Raw genomic sequence first — 27,343 nt, 5'->3', positions numbered from 1 at the left:
TCGACCCTAACAGCTTCGGTGGCCATTTCACGAGTTACAAGGCATGTTAAAAAAAGCCAATGAATTCCCACCACCTTGTTAGAAAGAACAACACAAGTTCTCTAATCCAACTGGTCTATAATCTATTTAAGTCTGTCTGCAACACCTTGAGGAAATTCTAAAGCCTTCAGAAAGGCACCTGGGGGTGGATGATGACACCCAAGTTTTAGCCAGCAAGAATCATCTTTTCTCAGAATAACCCAGCCCATTTACCTTCTTTTATATCTCTAGTCTGAAAAGCCTTGGCATTAGATTTCCTGTCATTTGAGGATAACTTCTGCTGAAGTGAGGAGAAGAGCAATAGTTCACCTTTTAAGATTTTCCAAACCCAGTCATTTATTTGTAGTTATAGTTAACCATATCATTTACTTGGACAGCCAGAAGGCATTAACAACAGGGAAAAAACCCAACACTTTTGGATTTTCATTACTGGGCATAGAAAAAGTAACAGCAGAAAGCAGGGCAACTGAAGGAACGTGAAGTCCTATACAAATTAAGAACAGGCAGGTTCTAGATTTGGAAGCTAGAGATCTTCTGTCACTCTTAAAACAGGAACCACAAGAATCAACAATAGTCACAAGAATCTCTTAGGGCCTGTTGCTGAAAAAATGTCCTTAAACTTCACATAATCTTCAACAAATGCCCACTTCAATTTCTTTCTCTCATGTGAAGTCTTCTCTTCACCTGTTCGTATTTGGTCAAAACAGCAGATAATTCAGCAGGTTTTGTAGAGGGGGTTTCCCTATAGCTAATCCCTAGAGAATTTAAAGGAGTAGCCTTGACAACTCAGTCTGTAAATGAGAAGATATTTCCCGCAAGTAAATGCATTTTCTGCCAAGCCAGAAGCAGCTTTCTCAAGCAGGGCGGTTTGGGACCTAGTAGCCACTTAAGTGAAAAGATCGTAGGTGGGTCCCATACTTGCAGCACAAGTATTGCAGTGCTCAATGTTTTCCTTCCCTGCTGCTGTGCACTGTGGCTGAAAGCAAGAACAGGGGTGAAATGAAAGCTGCCGCGAGCAATCCAGCACCTAAATTACCTGGTACATTTGTACTAGTGGAATCAGGATCAGGAAAACGTTAACATCAGCTAAAGCAGTAATTCAGCAATAAAGTATGATCAATGGTTTCTAATCCTCTGAAGCAGGTGGAGAACACAAGCAAATTATCTCAGATGTTTAATATTTTTAAATTATGTCTTTCAACATAACCTTACACATTTTCAGTTGTGAACTCACCAGGCAATTGGCTGAAGAACAGGATTAAGTTATAACCACTTCCATCCATCATTAATATCAATGTCAGAAATTAAGATTTCATTCCTGAGCTGATAAAGTTTCATAAAAATGACCAAGACCACTTTAGAGAATTATATGAAATTCTAAATTAAAGAATTACTCACCAGCCTGTTTTGTAATACATGAGTTTAACAGATATTTCAAGTATCTCTCAGGTACGTTAAAGTATGCAGTCAACTACAATCAAAGTTAAAACAAAAAAGTGCCTGCGATCTAAGGATCATTATTCCAGACCTGTTGTGAATCAGTGAAAAGGAGAGTAGCAAAGGACATACCTTGGAACTGCTCCCAAAACAATCAAGTTGGCTTTTTGTTTGTTGTTTCCAATTACAGCATTTTTCATATCTCTGTAAATCCAGAAAGAAAAACAAACCCTGGTAAATTATGCTGAGGTACTGAGGGCTTAATCTATAGAATTTACTATTTCCATGAAGGTTTGTCAAGTAGTTTTTCCACATGTCCATGCTGCCCCTTCAGGGCACAGTTTGCACAGCCCACAGAGCTCGGGGATTCCATCACAGCCCAGCTTATGCAAGTAACCAAAACCCAAACTAGCTCACCTTCACACCAGGCATGATGGAAAACTAGATATACTGGTGCTTTGCGCCCATATATTTACTAAACTTCTAAAAGAAAGCAAACGCTATTGATTAGGAAATCAAATGTTGGTAGTTTAAACTATTAACTGGATGCAGGAAAAGACAAGCCAAGGGGAAAAGAAAAAAGTGAGGGGAACAAGAAACAACCAGCAGTGTCCAGAGACCAAGTTTTCACTCTCCTCTTCCCCACATGCTTCCTTTTGGGAATTTCAGCAAGACATCTAAACAGCTGTATGTCAAAATCCCAGGAATAAAGTGGAAACAAAGGCAGTTTCCTGCCTGAGAGTCACTACAAGGTTAAACACATTAAAGGCATTCATACTATGGTAAAGGAACATTTTGGAAAGAGGACATTGGCTGCATACATTGAGAAGTCCTATGAAAATGTGTGGTTTGCAACTTTGTTCAGAGAATTGCTACTGTATCCTAAAAACCATCCCACCTTTTAAAGATTTATTTTTATTTTATATGAGCATATTGAAAATACATGAATGTCCAGAGGATCTGAAAGAAAGTTAGCAACTTATGATCAGTTTAAGAAAAATCAAGCTAACATGTTTCTGGGAAATCTTCCAGTTATAGAGACCATTATACGAGCAGAGAACACAACCAGTTCAAATTCAGATAATTCTTTATCAAGAAAAAATAAAACCAGGTTGACTGTAGTTTTAGTAGTTGCAAAACTGATGAATTAATCACTGGCTAACTATGCCCATAATCCATTCAAGTAATATGGGAACTTTAGTGATTGCTTCAAGTTAGCATATTTTCTTGCCATTTGTTCACCCGCTATCTGCAAATTTTCAGAGATTTAGAGTAGCCCTTCTCTTTAAGATCCACCCTGACCTTCATGAACACCACACAGTCCTTACGTACCCACCCAACGTGCCAATTCCACTGCAATAAGCATTTGTCACAAATGTTAACCTCGCTTCATTAGAGCAATAACAAATTTCTTAGCCAAGGCAGGCAGTATCTGGACTGGCATAAACAGAACCTTTACAAACCTCAATTAGCGAAAGGTAATTGCCCGTTCTTCCTGAAGAATTTCTCCACGTGACTCACTCTGTTCCATACAGTTAACCAGCCACAGAAGAGTGTTCTAGGAATTTCAAGCAAATGGAGGCTGTCTGACTTATTTAAAAGTTCGACTGGTGATTTTGGGGCTCCAAGGAGGGAGCAGCATTAAAAGCAGCTGAACACGGAGCTGCAGTTCAGTGTATCTCAACACAGGCAGAGCCAGGAGATGACAGGAAAAGTGATCCATTACTGACCAGGAACCTGCCCACCCAGCGCACAGATGAAGATCAGCAGAAAACATTGGATTGTTCTGTTCTGCCTCCCAGAAGTTGGGTAATTTTACATCACAAGACAGGAGGTAGAGGAGAAGGAGCAAGATCAGAAGACAGGCTAAGCTGGAAGCCCAAGAAAATTTAAAGAATGGACTCGATTTCACTGAACTCAGAAACAGTACTTCAGTGGCTTCTACACTGAATGCTTGATATGAAAGTATCCCCGTCATTTTTAGAAGTTTTTAACATATAAGTGTCAGTGCAAAACAGCAGCAGGATCAATGACCAGATGTCTCAACAGAATGGAAACTGTCCCAACTGATGTACTAAAGAAGGAGCTTGCCAAGCACTCTGAAGAATTAACAAACAGATTTTGGTGCACTTCAATGCTCTGCTCGGGTGATTTTACGCATCATTTTGCATTAAATAAAAACACCGCCGCACTTTTGTGACTCCTGCACCAACTCTATAATAGAATCGCATCTTGCTAAGCTTAGAACCATTTAATATGTAATAAGTACTGCCTATTAAAATTTGACGTAGGGACCATTTCAGAAGCAGCCGGAACATGGTCAAGTTCCATAATACTCAAATTGAGAGGTTGAGAGAGGTCACAATCCTGCTCTGTAAATGATTCAGATGAGTTGCTCCATCCTAGTTCATACAGTTCCTCAGAAAGATCAGAGCAGAGACAAGAAATATCACAAGCTTGAGAGTCGTGACAAACCCAGCACAGGATCATTTGACCACTTTAACTTGCAAGCAAGTAAAATACCTTCAAATTGGTAAGGTGATCGAAAACTGTCAGACACAGGACTCAAAGATGACTGTGTTTGTGTGCATTGTGCCTTGGCACTCCCAACTTCTGTGACGTGCTTATCTCTTCAAATTTGCCTCTTAGAGAAATGAACCTATTCAATACCCAGGAAGCAGTTGGATATGGAAACCAAGAAATATCCTTAAAATGCCATAATCTAATGTTGAATAATAGTAGACTTTTGTGTTGTTTACTCTGAAAAATAATTATGGAGATTTTCCTAATCAGGAGGCTAATCTCCGTAAGAAGTACAATGTGCTGTCCTAGTCTACCTTGGGTGAATCACGAACCTTGGAAAAGTGGAGGGCAACTCCCTGATTTGAAAACATTGTCTCCAACAAGTTTGAGCTTGACTGATTTCAGATCCAAGATGACATGTGAGTCATCCAAGGAGAAAAAGCAGTAAAGATCACTATCTTCTATGAGAAGTAACAAGGAAACCTAAGAAATTTGTAGTCCAAAACTGGATACCCGCTTGATTTCCACATGTCACGCATACTGCTCCCATTTCCTACTGTGAAAAGGAGTGCTTGAAATGAGGAAGAAGGAAACAGCAGCAAAAATACAATTAAAAAGAGATGAGAACTTGCAAAGAACAACTAGTCTATGGTGATTCTAGGCCTAATCTGTGCAAAGACCGTGTTCCAAAAGAGGGAGATGCACACACAGGCTTTTCAAAACTATTCCAATCTAAATTCAAGGCCATTTAACAAAACAACCTGAGTTACAACAATTTTAAGACATAGATTTAAAATCTGATAGCTGATATTTATGCCTACATTTACCATAATGCAATAAAGTAATTTATGTGAAAAAACTTTCAAGCAGGATAGCATAGGCTGCCAACAATAACATACAGCAAAATGATCCTAGCTAAGCACTTGGAAATATTGCTTCCTGAAGTGCTAAACCAGCTTTTTCCAACTCTCAGTCCTTCTTAAAGAAATAAGAATATAGTTTCATCAGTTCAATCCTGTGAACACTCAGTTTTAAGTTATGAAACTAAATAGAAGTTTTAAAAGCAGAAAGACTTATTTTCTTCCTATAAACTCTAAAAAAGGAGAAAAGTATTATCAGGTGAGGTTTATCAGCTCTAACAATCTATTGGAACAGAGCAACGTAGAAGCAATCAGTTCAATTAATTAGCTATAAGTAAAATGCAGTGCATGCTAGTTTCAAAAGTATGCTAGTTCCACACAGTATGAGTGTTTAAAATAAAATATATTAGGAATACATTACACCAAAAAATAATCTAATTTCCATCCAACTGCAGCTTGACAGAAGTTACAAGAGGAATTACTCTGCCAGTTTGTGTGCCGTTAATGTTTTTATTCTGATGCTTAATGTGTAATTGTTAAAGGCACTAGATATAATCCACTTCAGGTAAGCAAGAAGCAATGTTAAATACAATTTGCGAGTAAAACATGGCCTTTAAGTTTTAATGATTCCTAGCCAATAAAAAAATGTCTAAGCCCTGAGAATATTAGCATTCTAGAACAGAGCTCTAAGCATTCCTAGCGAAGCCCAACACCTGCACCTCTTCTGCAAAAGGGATCACGAGAAAGCAACATGGCTGCACAGACCCCTCAGGAAGGATTTGGGTTTGCTTATGTTTTTAAGTACGGTAAATCAAGCACAAACGTAAGACATTTTTAAATTCTCACAGAAAGCCCTGGGACTTTTCTCTGTCACCTTCTAGCAAAGCAACACAAAAGACCTTGAAACAAGCTCATGTGACTTGCTGAGGAAGCAGCAATAGGAACCACACAGAAGAGGAGGAAAGAAACACCCTGTGCGATACCTTCTCATCTTATATCTTTTGAAAATAGAGCAGGTAGCCATACATAAGAGGTTCCTAGACAGAGAAGGGTATCAAACATGAGATGAACAATCACAGAAGGAAAAGTAGTCCTGGACACTTCAAGTCAATGCTTTCACATTTAGTATGAAATAGCTACAAGACATTCTGAGATGATTACACACAAGCATCCGAAACAATGCACTGTCAGACCAGAAGATTTATCTATGAGAAGCTGATCAAAATTACGAACAATAGAATGACGCAAAGCATCATTCTGAAAAGGTTTTCGAAAAAGCAGAGGTACTGGTAGCTGAGACGAGGACATACCTCAAATAAGAACTGTCTGCCCCAACTTCAGGAGAGGTTTTTAATTTTCAGTATCATATAAGCAAATGGGACCTGGACTGGCTGGACTCAAGTCAGAATAGAAATGTGGAGCAGAAGTTTGGACAACTAAGCTTTCTACAGCTTTCGTCTCCTCTTCCTTCTCCATCCCACTCTCTCATTTTTATGGACAGATGCAAAACAATCAACAACAGGAATTAATGACAAATCTTTGCATGTTAAAGTATGTCCATCATTATGTTCATCACCCAACAAGTGAGTTGTTTTCTATCCCTTTTGCGGGGAGTCTGTTTGTGCTAACATGACTGCTAGTCCAACCAAGTGAATTAAATGTTCACAACTCCTGCCAACTCCAGCAAACCACAGAAATCATAAATCAGCTTATTTTTTAAGGTTAATCATCAGGTTGGGAAGAAAAGTTTCAAGATTTCTAATTCCATTCAAAAACTAACAGTTGATACATAGAAAAAGATTATTTTACAGGAAAGAACAAAGCAGCACATAGAGACACTGTTACTCAATTTGTTTAACACTTAGAAACTGTTACACAATTAACAGCACAAACCAAACAAACTCAACATTTAAACAAGGAAACCCGCAATCCACAGTTGTTGCCAATCTGACTTCTGTACTCTCAGACACTGCAGAAAATCCAAGTGCTGTAGAAAAGTAGCATATGGCTATGATTACAGCAATGCAGAACAGTCGAATTACATGATGCTAAAAGTGACTGTTTAACCAAACTTCTCCATATCACAATGAAAACCGCTTGAACATCTATCTGAAGCATCCTCTTTGGAGGGGCAACTTACCTTGTCATAAGTTTTCTTGCCAAGGAAAGTCTACTCAATAGAAAGGTAAGTTGTTTCAGTGATCCACAAATAGAAAGGTAAGTTGTTTCAGTGACCCATACCTGTAGCTACAAATATTTACTCCTTACTCCTGCCCTGAATCTATGGCAGCTTCCAGCACTTGCTCTGTGTGTGTGTGACAGACGGAAGAAGCTGCTCATATCAAAACTTTATGACATAGAAGAGCTTATGGCACATCAATTCACATGCCAGCCTTCTACATAGAGGTTAACAACTTCAGGTCTCCACATCTTTGGCTGCAGTTTCAACTCGAGCTCCTTTCAAATCCCTAAATTATCTGACAAAACAGGAGATGCCGCTTTTCCCACCTCTCCCTCAAGGGTGTTTTATTGCTTCATCCTTTGCACTGAGTCTGGAAATCGTGCTACAAGTTGCGTGAGATCGTTAATCAATAGAAAAATCTCCTACTCGGCCTTAAGGATGATGTGGCTCAAATTTAAAAATGCCTGAAGTCAGTGGTGGATGGGAGTTTAGCTAGCTTTTATTATGTAAACTTTTTAAACCAAAATAAGCAAAACCACACAAACCACAGCTACAGCTCTGTATTATTAATATCAGCATTTGAATTTCAGCATCAATCTCTATTTAAATAAACTAGGTTGTGATAGCAAAGAATTATCCAAACAGAGGTGTGGGGAAAACAGCTTCAGCCCAGCAGAACTCTCAGAAACCGTGAGATCTCCTGCTTTGTGATGCTGGATCAGCAAAAGACTTCTTTTTTTTAATTCACAGCTATCCTGTAACAGTCAAACCACAGGAAAATAACAGCCTTCACCACTATTGCTTCAGATGAATGACCCAAACCATCAATTGTAACTATGTTACTTTCTTTTTTTTTAATGTCTCTATCTACCCCAAAGATATTTCGCCTCCCAGGATGAAGCAGCATCTTCAGCATTTAACAGTATATCCCACACTTGCAGCAAAAATTCAATGCAATCTCATTATGCAAAGAGACATCCTGTAACACAAAGTTTTTCTATCACTATTTTTCATTCACTGTCTCTTGATTCAAAGTTCTTTTTGTCCATTCTCCCATTTGACCACTCATTATCAAAAGAATGTTGTCCACCACGAATCATTCACATACAGAACTAATAAGTTTCATTCAGTACAGGAAAATACCTTAAAACAGCCTTCCAGCACCTGCTTATCTGTTCTGAGAGGGGAGCTCCTAATCCTGTGTGCCACTCAGGCCAGCAATCACTGAGGGATCACCAAAACCTGTTAACTGGACACAGCTACTCTCCATTAGATTATCATGATCTGAAATCTTTGCAACAGAAAAGTATAGCCTCAGATTTTTAGCTCCAAAGAGCCAATAGCTAAGATGATGTACTGGCCTCCATATGCTTTAGCCATGCCTAAATTTCCTTTTTCAAACAGCTAAGTGCTCGCTATGACAGAAACCCCTGATTTTTATATATACAAATAAACTCTCTCATTCTACATATGGGGGAGTTACTGGACATTTCAGACAATGCATGTTTGAAATACGTTTTAGCAAGTCATTTTACCAGCTAGCCTTCCTGCTACTTGACAATTCCCAAAGAAAAATCTCAAGGCATTTGAATTATCAATTCAGCACCAGCACTACAGCAAACATACTGAAATAATTTTAATCATCTGGTAGACAAATTAGTTGGTAAACAGAGTTCTGTCCTTGGAATGTTACTGGAGATGTCAACCATTCACAGAAAGCTAGCCGAAAAGAACATAGTTCCATATTGCAAACTGAAAATTAGCTTGTTTTGGAAAGTAAGAAAAATTCTTTTTTTTTTTTTATGCTGATTCCAATCAATTTGAATTGGCAGCTTAGAAACAAACAAACAAAAAAAATCAAACTCCAAATACTAAGAATCATAAAATTGGCAGCATTGCTGATTCTGTGGCACAGATCCCTCAGGCCCAACCTCTAGTTCACTCTTAATAACACCCCTTAAACACCCCAAAGGGTATGACGACTATTTTTCCCTCAGCTACCTGCTACATATTGCCCTCCCTTACAGGCAACAACCTCTCCATTTGTCTAACAGATGAATAAAGTTAAACTCTGAATGACCTCAGAGTATTCAACTGTGCTCAGCTTGAAGTTTGCTTCTTCTGACTCAGACCTCAAGACTTTTATGAGCAACACTCGATTTTTCTCCAGCTACATCTGATAGAAGTTGTTTCTCCTCTCTCATGCTACTTACAGCCTGAAACCATCACAGCAACAGTATCACTACTCCGAGGTTGGCATCAAGAGGGGGATTTTGGAGAAAAGTGGCTTCATTGAAACAGTCTCATTAACCATTAATCCTCCCACCTGCTCAGAGCAGCAACTGCAAGGCCTGAAATATTGAACAACCCTATTAGGCTAAAGATTGGTAGCCAAATGTAATAGGTATGCCAAATTGCCTAAAGTTTAGCCCGCCACTAAATATTGGAGCAGGAGCTACAATGCATAACAATTTACTTGTGAAAAAATAGCATTATGCATTTGTACCTTTTGCTGCACTATAAAGAAAGCACAGAAGCAAGAAAGTATCTTATTCTGTGACGGGAACACACGTTCTTCCTCTTGAATCCTCACTTCCCTCTGTATCGACACTATTCTTCCATATCACTCTACAAAACCACTCTTCACAGAGCATTACTAAACTCTCAAATGGTGTTTGAGGCCTTTCTTGTTCATCTCCTACCACTCTGATGAGCTTGCCTAGCTATGAGATTCCTCAGCTTCCCTCTGAGAGAGAGAAATCAAGAAATAGAGGAGTGCTCCCAGCACCCCCTCAGCATAACCTAAACCTGCTCAAATTTCTCTCAGACTCTGCAACCAAAAGAACAAGCTTTCCAGTTCCAAGCCACAAAGAGCCTATCCTGTAAATCACAAAGTATCAACAGAGGAGACTCAGGAGCTGGCTCCCTCAAAACATGAAGGACACTGCACGAAAACAATGCTTAAAAAAAATTACAACACTTCTTCTTAGCCAGTTAAACCTCAAAGTTCCCTATCGCATCTGAAAGAATGTGCATTTACCACAGAGGACTCTCTAGGAGATAAGAGAATCAATCAAAAATGTACAGAGGAAAAGAATAACAGGAACAATCTTCTAAGGACTACTCTGGCTCCACAGGGCCATTCTGGTGAGAGCTGAAGTGAAGGAATAACCAAAGAACAAAACATGGCTCCAGCAGAAAATTTAGATTCGGAAGTGCCCACTGAGAGACTGAAAATGAGACTGTGTATGTCTGGGATGCACATTGTAAAAACAGGTGCCGTTCACTATTTAGTATTAAGCTTTGTTTAACAGAACATGAAGAACAAGAGGCAGAAGCAGCCTCTTCATAACTGTCTGAAGAAGGCACCTGTTGCTCCATTAGAACTGAGATGGGAATTTCTTCTCTTCCCACTCCATGAAGTTGCCTTTTATCTTTCACGCAGGTTTCCCTGCAGGCATGTGTGGAACACTGCACTGATGCTCTCATTCCAATTGCCACCGCTGAGAAATACAAGACACCATTATACAGTCATCTAAACACGTGCCTGGAACATTTTTTTCAAATCCAACAGTACACAAATGAAAAAGCTGGATGTGAAAAACACATACTGTTTGAGGTGCTCCCAATTAATTTCCAAGCAACCGACCACAAAAGAGACACAAGACAGGTTCCATGAAAGCAGTGTTACTACTTAAAATATAAGCTGTTTTTTTTCCTGGTTTGTGACTACCTCCTGGTATCTTCTGATTGAAGAAGGCAGAAAGCAGCAAGCAGTCAAATGCAAGTCCAATGACCCTTAGAGGAGCCTTCAACACATCCCTAACTTTGTATGCAATAACCTACCACAAAGGTAAGCCAAATTACACCCTGGTTGTACCAAAATTTCAGTGTCTTCAAAGCTCAGAGCACAACCACTGACCACTGCAGCACTGTCAGTCTAAGTCTGCATGGACCCTCCAAACATAACTGTCAGATTAAAAATGGTCTGCAAGGTCTTACCCATATGCCAGCTATTGTATTTCCTTATCAACAACATCGGTTCTCAAAAATCACGCTGTGTAGAAAGCATACATAAATTAAATATACTGCATAGATTTGTACTAGCATTCCCACCACAGCACTAGATGTGCTCCCTGGGAAAAAGGAATACTGTAGATGTACATTTTAAATTAGTTCATCAGTACCAACTGCCATTTCCATAGGATGTTTATTTTCCTGAGAAATAAAATGCGCACACAAGTTTGGAAAATGCTTGTCTAGTAGATCCAGCTGGCTGCGTAAGCACATCCAGAAAGGACAAAAAAAAGCACAGTAGCATAGGAATTCTCAATGCACCACAAAGATGATTATTTACAAGCCATAAAAGATGATACCCTCTGACTACTGAGGAACAGCCTGATGAGAAACAGTTGGGACCCTGAGTAAGCCAGATTTGTCAGAAAGAATGCTCCTTTCAAAGCCAGCCCTTGCAATGGAATTACATAGCTCTCGTAAAATGATAGATTGTCTCTTTGAAGACATCAGGCTAAACGTAAGCAAGACAAAGTGTCCCTCAAAGAAGCCCCCTCTGGTCAGCAGCAACTAAATCAGAGGACAAAAATAGGTAGTCTGGCATGTGAATGTGGTACTGAGCTTAACAGTGGGTGAAAAGCTAATGTAGTCTAAGGATCAACACCCAGAATTGGTCTGGTTTGGGTTTTTGTTTGTTTTTTAACCTGTCACACTGCAAAGCACAGGATGATATTGCAGCAACCATCTTGGGCCACATGAAGCTCTTAAAACAATGCAGAAATCTACAGAGCTATCTATGTTCTGCTCCTCTGCCAATAACAGCAACACATTTAAGAGAACTTCTGAGAGAATTTAGTATTTCATCCCCTGTGATATCCATTTGAGGTAGTCTATGCACTGTCAACACTAAATGTATTCAATAGCCGCATACCTGACATGAATGCTGACCTTGCAGAATGCAGTCAAAGCGCATTTGAGAAAATCTGAACTGTAGAACAGTATGTAGAAGATGAGAGGTTTGGAAGAGCACCTAAGTAGATACAAAGCAAACCGATAAGACCTCTCGAGCATAAGCATGGCCACAACACAGAGTTTATATTTAAAGAAGGAAACTACTATATTAAGCTTGCTCATTTATAAAGACAGTAAAGAGAAAGGTAAATACATATGCAGCAATACAGAGGTGGCTATGAAGATGTGGGCCCTGCACACTTTAAATAGCTCACTATCAGGTACAGTAAAAGGCAGAAATCATCCTTGTAAGGACCTCAACGTTTCAAATCCTGAACTGAAAATCATTATTTACTGGCAGGTACACAAAATTCCTGCCTACAATCAACACCCAGATTAACATGACAGAAATGATGTGAACAAAAGTTCTGCAGGAAACTCGGTATTTTTAAATAAGATCAACAGAACCACATCCAGCAGTACTGGGCGAAAGGGAAATGGTTTCTCAGTTTTCCCATGAGGAGGAAAAGGAAAGAGCTCCTAGCCAGGTAAGGCTTCACTGCCTGGGCAAAACAAGATTCTGAATACAACCTCTCTGACAATTCATGGGAAAGACAGGAAAATAAGAGATTCGATCACCTAAGTACCTTCAGAATATGTAATAAAAAGCTTTCTCAAGTTAGAAGATGATAACTGGATTGGCATGATTTTCAAGTTCCTATATTTTACCTTTATCAAACCTCATTCAGAAGCTGGTTTTCATTAAAATTACAAGGATGCAATTAGAAAAAGCCCCAAAGCCAAGTTATTCATTCAAATGTCTTTAATAGCACATGAAGAGCAGCACTATTGTAACTGAAGACAATCTGCAGAAACAAAGCCTCTTAGGACAGCCTATTTTCTGATCCTTGATATTCATACAGTTCTATCAATCAAAAGAAAAATCTAGGTCATCAGTATTTTCAGCCAGGATGCAGGAAAAAAACAAAACAGCACATCTTAAGAACCAAAGATGTCCAGCAAAGTATGCAGAATATCTGGCAAAGCTTCTGACAGACACGTCTGGTACAACTTTAATCCTTTTCTACTCCAACCCAAATTATCAATTAGTTCCAACTTCAATACCTCTTCAGATACCCTGAAGTCAAAGAAGGCCAAAGCAGTGTTTTTCTGCCCAAAAAGAATCTTGGACTGACAGAATTATTTATATATATATACGATTCTAAATTCTATTTCTATACAAACACTATTCTACACTGGACCATTGCACATGCATCCACCTATATTCGGAAAATAACAAGTCTGACATACAGGATTTGCTTAACATCAGGAAAGATACACTCTCAGAATTAGGATTTTAACCAGAGTTATGGTTCACCATCCAAATCTGCCCTTTGAAAGCTATTGTGAAATAAATTGTCATTTTCTTGTCTTCAGATGCAAGAAAACAATGTCAGCATAGAATCAACTGACATCCGTGGACAAGATGAAGAATGTCAAATGTTAGATGAGACAAAGATAACACCTAAAACTTTTGTTTCTGAGAAATCAGAATGAATAACACCTCAAAAGAGAAGGAAGGGATTACCAAGGGTTGTAGGCTCCTGTCCTTCAAAAAGAAAGAAGAGCAGGCAGGGAGCACCACCCAGGGCTCAAAGCACCTGCTGAGGAGCAAAGAGAAGCTCAGCCAATCCCCTCGGACGCAGGATGAGACACATCCATACCCCTGGGACCTTCACGCCAGCCCTTGTGAGCAGTGGACAAAGAAGACCAAGGGGCAGAAGCAAAATCAAACTCTCCTACAGGGAAGAGTTAAGAACCTGTACCTAGTTAGGCTGGTGTACCAAAAGTTTTTATACAGGTAAGAGTGTATTTCAACCAATAAAGTTTCCAAGACAGTTTTATGCGTGTTGTGTTTTTCAACATATTGCAAAGGGACACTAATTCTGATATATTGCCAGAGTGTCTCAAGGAACACAACCAACATCCTTGGCTTTCTGATTCACTTGGTCCTGTGACACCTTCTGGTGTTTTGCTGGATAGCCACAGGTCTGGTTTCACCACCAAAAGTCAGTCCTGGGCAAGGATTTGTTTGCCATGTTTCTGTGTGGTTGTAAGGGAAAGCTCACAGCCCAAGGGCAGCAAGAAAATACCCAGCTCTCTGCACCAGTTTTACAACCCATTCAGCAGGGCAAGTCTTCTACTCACTCTTTCAGTTATTACTCCTTATCACCAGCATGCAACAGAAGTATAGAAAAATAATTTGCATCCTAATTAATTTCTATGGAAGTGTTTCCATCAGTGAGATAGAAGTCATACATTTAAAAAAAAAGCACCAACACTCAGGCACAGCAGTAGGAGAAAAAGCAGGAAGCAGGTACACTGACTGGCAGTGGAATAAGAGAAATTAATCTCAACAGACCTAGAAAAGGAGCAAAAGGTGGCCAAAAGGAAGAAACGTACTAAAAAAAAAAAAATACTTTGAATGCTTAACTCCATTTCTGGCAACTGGGAGGCTGCGTTATAAACCATATGCAGAGAGACAGTCCGCTGAAACAATACTGATATGTTTTCACTGAAATTTTCCAACAAGATTTCTCAAAAAAAGATAGGCAGAGCTTCTTGCCCTTGACATACAACTCTAGTGGATCTCAAGTAAACCCAGCCTACATACAACCAACATCCCCAGCATGTTTCAGATTACTTACATGACACCTTGCAGGACTTTCTGAGGATCGAGGTCAAATAATCTATCAACATAGTGGCGGCTGCTAGCCGTTACCTCCTGTGGAGAAAAGGAAATACACATATTTTAATAGCTTGTATCAACTCATGTAATGGCAGATACACAGGAACGGTGAATGGAGCAGCAAGTCTGAAAAACCTACCAGGCAAGACAGCAGCAAAACCACAGAGTCATATTTAAATGTGCAGTGTGTTACTGCTGGGCAACATCCACGCAAAGAATTAACCCTGTGTTTAAGTGTGATTTAAAGAAGATGATGTGCTTAATGTGGATAACAATGTGTTTGGAGTCAAAGCAAGTTGACAGAGTGCTGCCAGCTATTCACATGTTTATGCACAGGGCACATAAAAGGGGTCTACTTCAGTTATCAGCACTGCCTTCAATTCCAATTTTATTATGTTTAATTACTATAAAGAAAAAAAAATTAATTCCTTAAAGAAAAGCTTATAAGAGCAGCTAATGTTGCTCAAGAAGCATACCCACAAACAAGCTCTTGAAAATAAGTTGCTTGTAACTTACTTTATAGTAAAATAACTACACATTTCAGAGACTGTATGTACTGTCCCACACAACTTCAACAGGGACAGTAGCACAATATTCTCCACAACACTCCTGTAGCTACTTTGTAAGACAAACTAAATTATCTTCTCAGCAACAGGACCGTGCTTGTAAGCTAAACATTTATGTACAAATGATCTGGAGACGGTGCGTTCCAAAAAATAAGGGTGGGAAAAGGGAAGGGAATTTTCCCTCCAGGTTCTCATGAACATGTGCCAGGGTGTGTTCACATTATCTCGCTTTCTTTTTTTTTTTCTTTTTGCCCGCTCAACTTTTTATTAGACTTTTCCCATTTTTTTCCCTATGAGTTTTTCTTGATAGAAGCTATAAGGAAATTATAAACTCTTCCTTGCTTTTCCAAGTATCTACTCTTGGGCTGAATGTGTTCCTGTGGTCCCCACCCTGATGTCAGAAGCACCAGCAGCTTCTTGCTTGTGGTCTCACGTAACTCTGAGAAAAGAAAAATCATCTAGAGGCAGCAAGACACCTTTGTCTCCAGGAATTATGCCAAATAAATTACAGAGATAAACTTCCACCATGTAACGAACGACAGTATTTTTGGGAAGAGCGGTTGATTTTTAATCTACCTGATCCACGCATTTATATGCAAAATTCTTTTGGATTTCAGAGATCTTGCTGCTTTCTGTTTCTAACATACCCTGGCTTTCACTCTATCAACTACAAGGTTTGCAATATGTCGAAGAAGGGCTTTCATGCCCAGACAAACAAGTTTTTAAGGTAGCCCCCTAAAATAGTTTATCAACACGATCAGTTGCACAGAAAGAAATTCTAAGGAAAAAAAAAAGCCCAAAAGCTCGGTTCTTTCAAGCAGTATCCACGCTACACCTTCTGCATTGTTACTGGGTTCTGATGAGCAGCGGGACAACTCACTCCCCGCCGTCCCCGGGGTAGATGTCGCCGCCCCCGGCCCTGCCCGGCGCACCCGCCGCCTGCCGTCCGCCCAACGGCGACTAACGAGCTCGTCAGCGTTGGGCCACCAGAACCCTCCCCGGCCGGCACCACCCGCCCCGAACAGCGCCGAGAGACCCCGCTCTGCGGCAGCGCCGGAACTGCAGCTCCAGATAACGTCAGCGACCCCTCGTTTTGCTGAGCAGGAGTTTGGCAAGAAGCAGAAACATTTCCAAGAGGGTAAGTGAAGAGCGAAAGTCGTGTCGACAGGTAAAAATGCATTCGGAAGAGCCGGTGCCGCTCACGAAAATGGGGACAGACTCCTCAGAAAAGGGGGGGGGCGGGAAAAAGGAATGGGAAGAAGTTGTTGCGACAGGGGGTTCACCACCGCGGCCCACCCGCAGCCCTGGGTACCACACAAAGGGGCCCGGCAGGTGCCGGGGGGTCCCCGCACCCCGCCTCGGCCCGGCCCCCGCCAAGGCCAAGGTCAGGCCGAGCCCAGCCGCGGGCTGGCGCCCCCCCCGGCGGCCGCGCTGAGGGGCGGCGGCGGCGCAGGGCCCGCGGCACTCACCGAGAGGACGCTCATGCGGAGCGGCGCCTCCAGCACACACGCCATCTTGGCGGACGCAGACAGCTCCGGCGGCGGCGCCCTCACGCTCGCGCCGCTGCCGCCGCCGGCGGGCACGGGCTCATGGCGGAGCGCAGCGCAGCGCCGCCGGGCGGGGCGAGGCGGGAGAGGGGGGTGCGGAAAGCGGCAGCACCAGCAACGGCGGCGGGGGGTGGGCGGGGCCCCCGCGGCCTCACGCTCAGCGAATCGGCCGACGCCGAAACGCCGCTACCTTCCGCCACCCCGCCGCCGCGGCGCACGCGCGCACCCCGCCCCGCCGCCGCGGCCGCTTCGTGCGCATGCGCACCTTCCACCCCGGAGAGGCCTGCGCGAGGTGGCCGCCGTGCGCATGCGCGGGGCAGGTGCGGGCGCGTCTCGAGCGCGCCCCCGAGCGGCGGGAAAAGCGGCTGCACCGCGTGTTTGTCCGCGTTCGGCTGTTGGAGAAAACACCCAGAACTAAAGGGCAGGGGGGACTGTAAAAACATCACAGATCAGGTTCAGGCGTCTTAATTTTTGCAATTGTGAGGTAAAGGCAGGTTTGCCAGCTGTTAGAGATTGAAGAGGGTAATGGGAGCACAACAAACTGACACAAGTTGACTTCAATATCTTTAATTTAAATAAAATATTCCACTTATTTAAAAAATGCTATAGCCCTTTTCTTTGTTTTTCTCCAAGTAGATGAATAACATGCTTTGAACAAAATATGTGTGTGCTGGCCTGGAATGAAACAGGTGAACACTTTTCTCTAGCACTTTATAGGTAAAAGCAAAAACACATTTAGACTAAGCACGAGTCTCACAACACTGAAAAATCTGTGATGCTCAGGTCTGACAGAGAAACGTTTTCCAGCAGTTGCTCACCAAAATTTAAAAAGTCAGAAGTTTTCAAAAAGACTCTAAAGCTTCTTTTTAAGGAGGACTGAAGATTCTGGGCCTTATAAGTTGATTAAACTTTGTCAGCCTTCCCTAGTGTTTTACATACTTGTTGGAAGATTTGGTCTTTACTGTAGAAACTTTAAGTTCAAAGCTTCCATTCTTGGTGCCAGGGAAAATCCACAACGGACAAGAGCAAAACAGAGGACACTTAAAAATGCAAAATAAGGTGAACAGCTGCAAGAAAGGGTACAGTAAATCTATATAAATCAGATATGATTCATATGCAAACAAATTTTACGTTAACTATATTTACCAGCTGCACTCTGCTCAATAGATGCTGAAATACTTTAAAAAAAATGTCTTTAAAGATTAAAAAAAAAAAAAAAATAAAAAATCAGTATTCAATCTTGTCAAAGTCTCGGGCTTTCTAGAAAGCCAAAACACATTTAGCAGCAAGGGGAGGATGTGGGATGACACAAGACAGAATAATTTGCTTTAGAAACATATTAATTCAGACTGAAAAGTCTATTACATGTAACCTACGTCTTCCGCTCCAGTTCACAGACAACCTGACAGCTGAATGCTCAGATTTCTTGGGAGACTTTTCAAGTTCATCACACAATTTACACTTAAAATATTTTTTTTCCGTTGTAGTCTACTTTATTTCCACCAGTCCTCAGATCATGACGCATGCTTAAGATTTTAGCATTGCAGACCCAGGACCCTTATCAATACTCAACTATCTTCAGTGATCTAGCTGGTAGTTCACAGCCACTTTAAATAACCTGAGGGTTACACCAAACACATCCAGTTTCTCATCACATCTTACCACAAGGGTAAGTGGGGGTTCTGACAGATAAGCACAGAGAGATACAGGAGGGGCATTAACAAGGCCCCACAGTATAAAGCTGTTAACCAGAACTGTGAAGAGCATTAATTTTGCCATTTTCTAGCCCTTGAATACTTATATGCATTTAGTTTACAAAGTGAACTGCTGACAGGAGAGGAACCAAGATGAATCCCAGAAGGTGGCAGTGATTTTAAAGACAGAAGTCTTGACATTGAAGTGTTTCCCTGCTACATAACTCACACTCACCGGTTCTTCTCACTCTCTGCTCTCTTCTCCACGGAGCAAAAGCACACAGGAGCTACTTCTGCTCGCACACGCAGCACAGTCATGAAGAAGTCCCGCTCCATCTGGGCTCCAAAAGCTCAGCACAGAACACCAGCAGAATTTGACAGGAAGACTAATGACATGAAAACACCCTAATTTTCATGAAAGTTTTGTTACCCTCACAGCCTTTTAGGCCAAAGTATGTTTGCTAGTAATTCAGAGCAAACAAGAACAGAAAAAACTTGCAATTTCCGAGAAGGTCTCTATTCTGGCAGCTCCTGTTCTCCCTCAGCTGAAGGTTACAAAGGTACTTTGGAAGATTCCAAATCCAGTTGTAAGAATTCAGCAAGTTACACACTACTGAAAAAAGTGCAATGTGAAAACTTAAGAGTAATGTTAATGGTAGGCATTACTGTCTCACGCAACTTATAAACATCAACCACCTCATATGAAAATACAACACAGCCTTCATTAGTAAGAATTGAGACTATGATGTCTGCATTTAGGAAGCTGTTCATCCTAACTGCTTGCATTTTCATTTTAAGACATGGTTCTCAAGTTTTAAGAAAAAGCACACAAGTGAGTTTGAACTCTTCCATGGTCCCCATAAAACTGTCACACTTCTAATTAAGACACCTCGTTCCCTTTCAAACCTGTCATTAAAAGCCAATACTTGATGATACACATCGTTTTGTTTACAACCATGAAGTTTTTCTGTGGTGGGAATATCACCAGAAACAAAAAAACTTTCACTCTTCTATTGCCGTTTTGTTATCATGGGAATTCTATTTTGAAATTTAATTCACAAAGTTATTGCATGTGCTACTTTGTATTAAAAGTTCAGTATAAAAAAACAAGGAAAAAAAAAAGCAATAAAATCATTCAGTCTTGCAAGTCAGACATCCTCTCACTTTGACTTGAGTTACAGTTTAAGAGTTCTTGTACAGCTGAAGATACATAGTATACACTAATATACACATAGTATACACTAATAACCAAGAACTGAAGCAAAATGAACTGATTACACATGAGCTTTAAATCCTTTGACAAAGCACTTTGGAAAAGTCTGCTTCTGACTTAGATGTTTAATGTGGATAAATCTTCCCTGCAAGAGCTACATACAGCCTCTTCAGCTTAAGAAAGTAACATGAATAAGATCAAGTAACATTAAAAGCACGAACAGTCCATTACAGTTCTCACCACCTTCCCATAAAAGGTGGGCAGAGAACTTAGTTGTATATCATGTGAAGTATTATTCTGTTTTATCCTCATCCTCTGCAGCATAGATAGCTTGATTCCTTCTCTTAATTTTTTTAATGCCACTGTCCCCATTTTCATTACCACCAATGCGCTTTAATGGTCTCTCGGTTAAGCTCTTCTCTTCCACCTGCTTAGTCACACCAGATTTCTCCAGTTCCTCATTAGTGGAGTCCATAGCATCATCAGATGATACCGCCATGGAGTCTGGCATGATCCGGATGTCAGAAAAACTTGCAGAGAAGTCAGGAGGATGATCAGGGGAAGGATCTACAGAACATGTACTCAAGTCTTCATCACCACCCTCGTCATCCAGCATTATTTCATCTGGATTAATGGATGAAAGTCCAGAATTATCTGTATTATATTCACTGGGTTCCTCTGCTGAGCCAGTACTGTCCATCTCCTCTTCCTCCTCCTCCTCTTCATTTTCACCTCGTATTGAGCCCTCTTCTTTAGCTTGATGAATCCTGTCATTGATGTCAGTGAGGCCGAACTGGGCACAAAACTCAGTGGTCTGTGGATTGATGATATGAACTGGTTCCATGTTTTTTTGGGGCTTGCTGGGATCATAACAAGCAGCTGTCAATGTGAAGTTACAAGGAATTTTGAGGTCATGATTCAGCTCTTCTAAAACCTCTTTGATGGCTTCTTCTGTTGCGCTGTAATCCCACCTAAATAAGTGTATAAAGTTTAAACAAGTGCAGCTCATCAAAAGGTATTTCCTGTTCCCACTGCAAAGAGAAACTTTTAAAGATGGATAATAAGATCATCTTACGACACCTACATTTCTCTGACTTTTTAGGAATATATACTACCTCTGGTCAATACTGAGATTCCCCTCTCTGCAACAAGGATTTGTTTATTATGTCATCCCACCCACCCCCATAATCCAGCCTGATTTTCAGTCTCAGTGTCACTGACAAGATGACTGGCCACCAAGTATTTTTTGCCCCTCAAATGGTGGTATCTAAGTTTGCAAAACAAAACTAACCACCGATGCAGAGTAGTAAAGAAGTTGTAAGCTCTAGAATACAGGTCTTGTCAGCAGCCTCCTTGTTTTCCAAGGCATTTAGCAAGTCCTATAGGCATTACAGGCTGCAGAACCGAGAATCATAACCCTTACAGTCCAGAAAAAAAAAGCACACTTTCCTCTTTACTTCACATGCAACTTACTTTGCATGGAGGCCATTATTTTCAGGCATATTCCATGAGCTCTGAGTCACATTAACAAGGCTGTTGGTAGCCTTGAGGACTGCAATCCACTCAGCATCATACTCCAGCGAGTCGCCTGCGTTGGGATCATGTTCTATGTCTACTATCTGTTTACAAAAACAGGGAAAACAGACAAGGTGAGTTACTCCTCTTGACTCCAGAAACTGATTAAAGTTTCAAGTGTTACTTTCATGGTACAGAGTTTTCACGAAGTTTCAAGTACACTGAGCTAGTGGTCTCAATCAAACAAGTCCTCTCAAGGTAGCCCTACACAGAAGCTTATAGCAATAAAGGGCTAAGAAAGGATGATAATAGTGAAATAGTAACAAAAGGCATTTCTGGATTTTAGCTTTCAGCAATCAAAAAGCAGAACACTCTCCTCCCTGCTGCCAGCTACTGGACAGTTGCACAACTCAGAAAACAGAATCTGCCTACTCTTCATGCCGCCTTCTAAGCAGATATACATCAAAAATTGGTAGCAACAGTTATTCTGCTGTCTTCAGTGACATTAACCCAAATCCAACCACACCAAACTGCATTAGCTGGGCTCTGACTTTAAATAATCCATACAGTAATTCAGCCTTGTAAGATAGTTTTAGGGAAAAAGAAGAAAAAGGATATACTTTAAAAAAGAGCTCCACACAGGTTGATCACCACGCAGCAGGAGGCAGTACTACTCCAGACCAGTTCTGCTACAGAATTCTAAGTGCAGACTAGCACCTCAGGTTACCTTTGCATGGCAAAAGCCCATCCTCACACTCTCTCCTAAGGCAAGTGATCCCACCACACATCCAAGGGACAGATAATGAACCATCTTCCCTTCAAGCTGACAAATAAAAGCTGCTTTAAAGTAAGACTACTAAAACACTATCTGAATTAATGTATCCAGATCTGAAGAAAGAGGCTCCGTCTGACTCAAACTGTCCAGGAAAAAAATAAGAGCCTCAAGATGGGCTTTCTTCTTAGGCCTGGCATTTGTCAAAAAAACACAAGAGGACATCCAATTCAGATTAAAATAGAGCTACTTCTCCAATTAAGTACTTGTTCTAAGGTGGAAGGAAATGGTAGGGATAAGTAAACACTACACCTGCATGACAGGACACATGGTCTGCTTAGTTCAAGACAATATTATACAAAGACCGTTGCACACATGCACACGTTCCTCCATTTATCAGAACTGTTCTACAGCCTGTATCTAGGCACAGCACTTAGCAGTTCAGCCACGTGAAGTTACTTCAAAAGTAAAAACCCACTGCACATGGTCATCACCTGCAGAAAGTCTCTGTGTGGCAGGCATTTATCCAGAGCCAAAAACTTGGTTGCTTTTGGTAGCTCTTCTTTGGAGTTTGTCTAGGAAACAAATGGTGTTAACACAGTCATGAGCATTTCTATGAAATCTAACCATTCCAAACAAGGTATAGAGATCTAAAAGCATAATTTATACAGAAAATGACCTTCTGAAATAAAAGAATCAACACTGGATTGTAAGAAAGACATAGAGAGACAAAAAGACAAACTTCACTGAAGTCTAACAGGAAGCTGGATAAAGATAAAGCGAGAGCCACACTTCTTCCTTAACCAAGGCAGCTGAGCACACCGAGCCTTGAAGCAAAGAGAAAACCTTTAACATCATTAGAAACAGACTTGTTGAGTCTAGAAGGTCTAAAATTATACTTTTACAGCTAAATAACTTGCAAATAGGAATAGCAGGTCACACCACTTTCAGGAATAACTCAAACCAAGAGAAGCTTCAACCTAGAGGGGCTGGTTTTCTGCTTTACCCAGGCTGCTTGACAACTTCATCTGCCAAGCTTTACCACATGCATCCTCCCATCCCAAATGAACCACTATCTTATTTTCAGCCACTTCTGTCACCTTGTTTTAAAGTTGTCTCCTTCCCCAATAAAGTGGGAGAGTGCTATAAACTTCAGTTAAGAAGTTTCAAGTGCAGTAATGTTAGCTATGTCACACTGTCCCTGTAGACAAGGTAGTTCCATCACTGATTTAGAACATCTCTCTAATTTACATAAGCTAGTAATCTTAACACCACTTCATGTTTTGCAGCTTAGGATTAGTTTAAATAACGGAGCAAAAACAATAAGAAATTGCTTTTCTGGACATGATTACCTGCACTGGAATTCTAAAATGTGCTTGGAACACATACAGTCTTGACATTTTTCCCCCCTTTACCTCATGTTGCATGAAAGCTGCAAATTTAACATGAAGATGTGCTGAGAACCAGTACGTGGGTTTCAGATGCTGCAGAAGCTCAGAAGCAGCAGGGCTTCCCAAGGTGTTGCTCTCCACTTCTTGACGGAAGAAGGATTTCATTTTAAGAAGCTGTTTCTTGTTTCCATAGTGATATATGCTCCTGGGCCAGTCATGTGACATAAATATATCAATTGGACGCTTCAACTGTAAAGCCAAAATGCATATGATATAAATAAATCACAGCCGATAAAGAAGTTTTGAAATCGCACAGCACAAGATGGTACATGTATATCAGCACGTGTTCTATCCTGGATCAGAGCTAGCTGCGACCAACAGGCTCACTTTTTAAAGCAAGTGAGTATAGGAGCAAGCCCCATCTTTCAGGTGGCCTTTGAACATGTCATGGGACCCTGGTCTCCATGGTTTGCACTACACTTTCTTGGGACAATCCGCTGTGTTTTATATATACTGCTTTGTAAAAAAAGATCATGGCATCACAGTAGGTGTCAGACGCTCAAAAGAAGCCTTAAGATTACAGCTATAGAGCAAGTTCTCCACTCGAAATGAAAGGCATCTTCTTCCTCATGAAATTTTTAAAAGCTTTGTTTGAAAGGGATAATGGCTAAGCACAATATTCCTCCTCAAAGCAAGCACCCCTTACAAGCCTAATCAATGTCTTTAGCACATCTTAATTCGATATTCAGCATATTTCCATCAGCTCTATCAGAACACGCTTCTAGATGAAACATGAGCCCAAGTGATAAGAAATTTACAATGAAATGCATCAAACTCTTTAAAATGACAGCATCCCTATATCTACTGAACACTTAAGTGTGCTGTGGCAACCTGAATAAATATTCACAAGAAGTTTATAAATACATGTATTCACAAACTTAAATGGAGTAGCGCTTGTGACAAAGCAGCAAGTCAGCAATAGCTCAACAACAAAGCTACTCTGTCCTTTGATCAAAAATACCTCAACCACATCAAATTTGCATGGCTACACAAAGCTGTGCAGGAGACATTCAGCAGGAATAGCAGTGGGATAATACCCAGGATAAAAAACCCTGTCCAGATTAGCTAGGTGTTGTTACTAAGGTTTGCTATCCAATAGAGTACATGTTCACAGTAGCTTTAAATTTTATTTCTAACTTAATGAAAACTATTTACTACTGTTAAAAACAAACAAACAAACAATTAAACCAGTTTTCACTAACCTGCTTGAGTTTGAAGACTTCGATATTCCTCACATGGTAAGCGCTTCTGATGGTTTGCTGGTTGTATGGTGGACGCTCAAAGTGGCCTGAAACATTGGAAAAAAGCACAGCATGAGATCTGACTCCTGCCTCCAGCCACTAAGGCTGTGATTTTTTGTGTTTCCTCAACAGTGCTGCCACTAACCATCAAACTACAGCTTAACAGATTCAGCAGCAGCTTAAACACATCTGTAACTGCCCAGAGGCACCACAGACTCTGCAAGTGCAAACATGTACTCTGTCTAGAGGGCCACAGTCTCCAACTTTGCCTTGGGACAAAAAAAACTAGCAGAGCTCCTACATACTGTTAATGATAAACAGAAAAAAATACTTTAATAGTTAGCATTACTGTCAAAAAAGTCTCATCTTCCACATGCAATATTCAGGCATACAAACTGCAACAAACTTAAGTAGCATTGATAGGTATTAGACAGAATCAAGTGCTCTAGAAAACTAGTTCAGTACTTTGCAGCTTGAAAACCATCTGCAAGGTTTCTCTAAAGCAGTAAGTTACTAAGGATAATATTACTATAGAGTAATCACAAGTAAGAGACCACCATTTTGTGTGTTGAGAAGGTCAGAAAGACTAAACTATCTCCTGTTTGCTGACACCAGGTATCATCTGTGACACGATTTCTGTCCACTGATGGAGGCCTTTCCAAGGATGAACCCTTGAATACACATAACCAGGAGGAAACAATCTAGAGAGGTACTGACACTAAGCCCCAGCTCAGGACAGTACATTTGTACAATATCACACTTATAACTTGACTGTTGCACGCAAGGAAAACTAAACAGCCTTGCATTGCATGCTCAAAGGACACTGCCATGGAAAAATCAAGACTGTTCCAATAACAACATTTGGAAGGCATATTTCTTCCTGCTGTGGTCGCCAGACACCTACTGACTCATCTGCCACCTCCAGAAAAAATACGCCTGTTGAGCCAAGAGACGTTTCCAGCACAAGAGTCGGTTAGAGAAGATGAGGAACGGCCAGGCCCTCCCGCCGAGGCTCAGGCCCAGCACTCCCTTCCCTGCTGCCCACCCAGCCGGGCCCGCCCTGGCCCCCGTACCTTTCCGGTAGTCGTGAGACTTGAAGATGCCCGAGATGCCGCCGATCCTCACGCCGCGGAACCGCACCACGCCCGCATAACCTGGGGAGATGGGAGCGCAGCCGGTCACGGCGGGGCCGGGTAGGGCGAGGGGCTAGAGGGGAAAACGCCGGCGGGGGACCCTACCGAGATAGTAGATGTTGGGTGCCACCCAGCCGCCGTACGGCAGCTCCTGCAGGTGGTTGGACGCCTCGTGGTTCCCGCCGATGAACACCGTGAGCACCGGAGCCTTCTTCTCGCCGGAGTAGTACCTGCGGGGACACGACAGCCGCTGCAGCGGGCCGGGACCGGGCGGGACAAGGCCGGGCCGAGCGGCGCTCACCGGTAGAACGTCTGCATGTGGCGGTACTTGGCGGGCACGGCCATGCAGCGCAGGTCCGCCTCGTTGCGCACGGCCTGGAAGTCGCCGCAGCAGAGCAGCAGGTCGGGCCGCACGTTGTGCCGCCGCTGCAGCAGCTCCAGCGTCTCGTACATCTTGTCCAGGGCGCCATGGCAGCACCCTGCCACCGCCACCTTCATCGCCGCCGCTCAGCCACCGCGCAGGCGCCGCGCGCGCCTTCCGCGTCACCGCCCCCCTTCCAGCGGCGCCTGCGCGCTGGCGGAGCGCGGCTGCGGCCCGGTGGGGAGAGCTCCACGTACCGGCGCGGCCACGGCCACGCCACGGCCACGCGTGCCTGGGCCGGCTGAGGCCGCCGCACCATGAGCTGCTGTCGGAGCGGGCCAGGGGTGCTGCTGCGCTCCCCGTGTCTTCTGCGGGGGAGCAGCAGAATTGTCACTTGCTTCTCGCGGCACAAAGGCCACCAGCACAGTGGCGGCAGAGCAGTAGCTGCGCATGGTTTTGCCTGAGTTTTGTGCCAATGAATGTCCAGCTGTGGGTTGGCAAAGGTCACGCGATCCCTGCTGTGTGTTTATCCGGCCGGTCCAGCATCAGGCTTTTTAAAAAATTATTATTATTTACTTTTTTTAACAGAGGCAAGGACTGGCTTCTTATAACTTCCCAACAGTAGCGGTCCGTGACTTTTCCAGGGCAATGGCACACGTGGCAGGGTGAGAAATCGGGAAACTGTCCCTTCACTTACAGACCACCGGGCTCCTTCTTTTGGAGAGCACCCCATGTCCTTATTTTGAAGGGCAGTGAATTGGATCACAGGGTGGTATTTGTGTGTCACGTAATAAAACCACTCCAGACTTTTTCCACTGTTGGGAGGAGATTTTTTAATGGTCTTGAGGGATTGAACAAAATTACAATAACACAGTTAAGCATTAACTTGATACCACTTACCCTGTAATCATGGGACCAAGCAGACATTCCTGTTCGCCTACGGTTGCAACTATTACCTAATGGTCTCTCTTTTGATACTAAGAAAATATGAGTGTTCTCTAGTACATTTCATAATTTCACAATGTTGGGTTACTTGTCTGTTCTTTGGGGCTCCCATCCAAGGCTGGCTGAAGTGAAGGGGAAAGTTCCTCTGGC

The 27,343-nt window shown here is 42.0% G+C and overlaps 2 protein-coding genes across 6 annotated transcripts in view; both read right to left on the bottom strand.

Moving 5' to 3' along the window:
- ARMC8 (armadillo repeat containing 8) overlaps positions 1–17,379 on the bottom strand; it is a 64,900-nt gene extending 47,521 nt beyond the window's left edge. The window contains exons 1-4 of one of the 5 annotated variants that reach the window (XM_082055178.1): positions 16,791–17,379; positions 14,715–14,791; positions 11,987–12,085; positions 1,609–1,680 (exon numbers count right to left, since the gene is read on the bottom strand). In XM_082055178.1, the coding sequence (XP_081911304.1) occupies positions 1,609–1,680; positions 11,987–12,085; positions 14,715–14,791; positions 16,791–16,835 (293 nt within the window). In that variant the 5' untranslated portion in view covers positions 16,836–17,379. The remainder of the gene's footprint in view (positions 1–1,608; positions 1,681–11,986; positions 12,086–14,714; positions 14,792–16,790) is intronic. The other 4 variants (XM_082055179.1, XM_082055180.1, XM_082055181.1 and 1 more) reach the window with 4 other exon arrangements.
- Positions 17,380–18,051: 672 nt separating this feature from the next.
- Positions 18,052–26,417, bottom strand: DBR1 (debranching RNA lariats 1). The gene is made up of 8 exons (XM_082055183.1): positions 26,189–26,417; positions 25,993–26,117; positions 25,828–25,908; positions 24,716–24,801; positions 23,478–23,702; positions 22,557–22,637; positions 21,249–21,394; positions 18,052–20,746 (listed from the first exon to the last, which is right to left on the bottom strand). The coding sequence occupies exons 1-8, from the start codon at positions 26,383–26,385 to the stop codon at positions 20,068–20,070; spliced, it is 1,620 nt and encodes a 539-aa protein (XP_081911309.1). The 5' UTR covers positions 26,386–26,417; the 3' UTR covers positions 18,052–20,067.
- Between the last annotated feature and the right edge of the window lie 926 nt (positions 26,418–27,343).

This window comes from Streptopelia decaocto (assembly GCF_964273445.1).
Source record: "Streptopelia decaocto genome assembly, chromosome: 6".
Classification (NCBI taxonomy): Eukaryota; Metazoa; Chordata; class Aves; order Columbiformes; family Columbidae; genus Streptopelia; species Streptopelia decaocto.
This window is presented reverse-complemented; position numbering and strand designations above follow the sequence as displayed.

Excerpts from the sequence above, each read along its gene's own strand:
- DBR1 (XM_082055183.1), bottom strand. The coding sequence starts at position 26,385 with ATGAAGGTGGCGGTGGCAGGGTGCTGCCATGGCGCCCTGGACAAGATG. Across the intron at positions 24,802-25,827 it reads GTCTCACGACTACCGGAAAG|GCCACTTTGAGCGTCCACCA; the intron begins GTACGGGGGCCA and ends CCAATGTTTCAG. Across the intron at positions 23,703-24,715 it reads AAGTCTTCAAACTCAAGCAG|TTGAAGCGTCCAATTGATAT; the intron begins GTTAGTGAAAAC and ends TTGGCTTTACAG.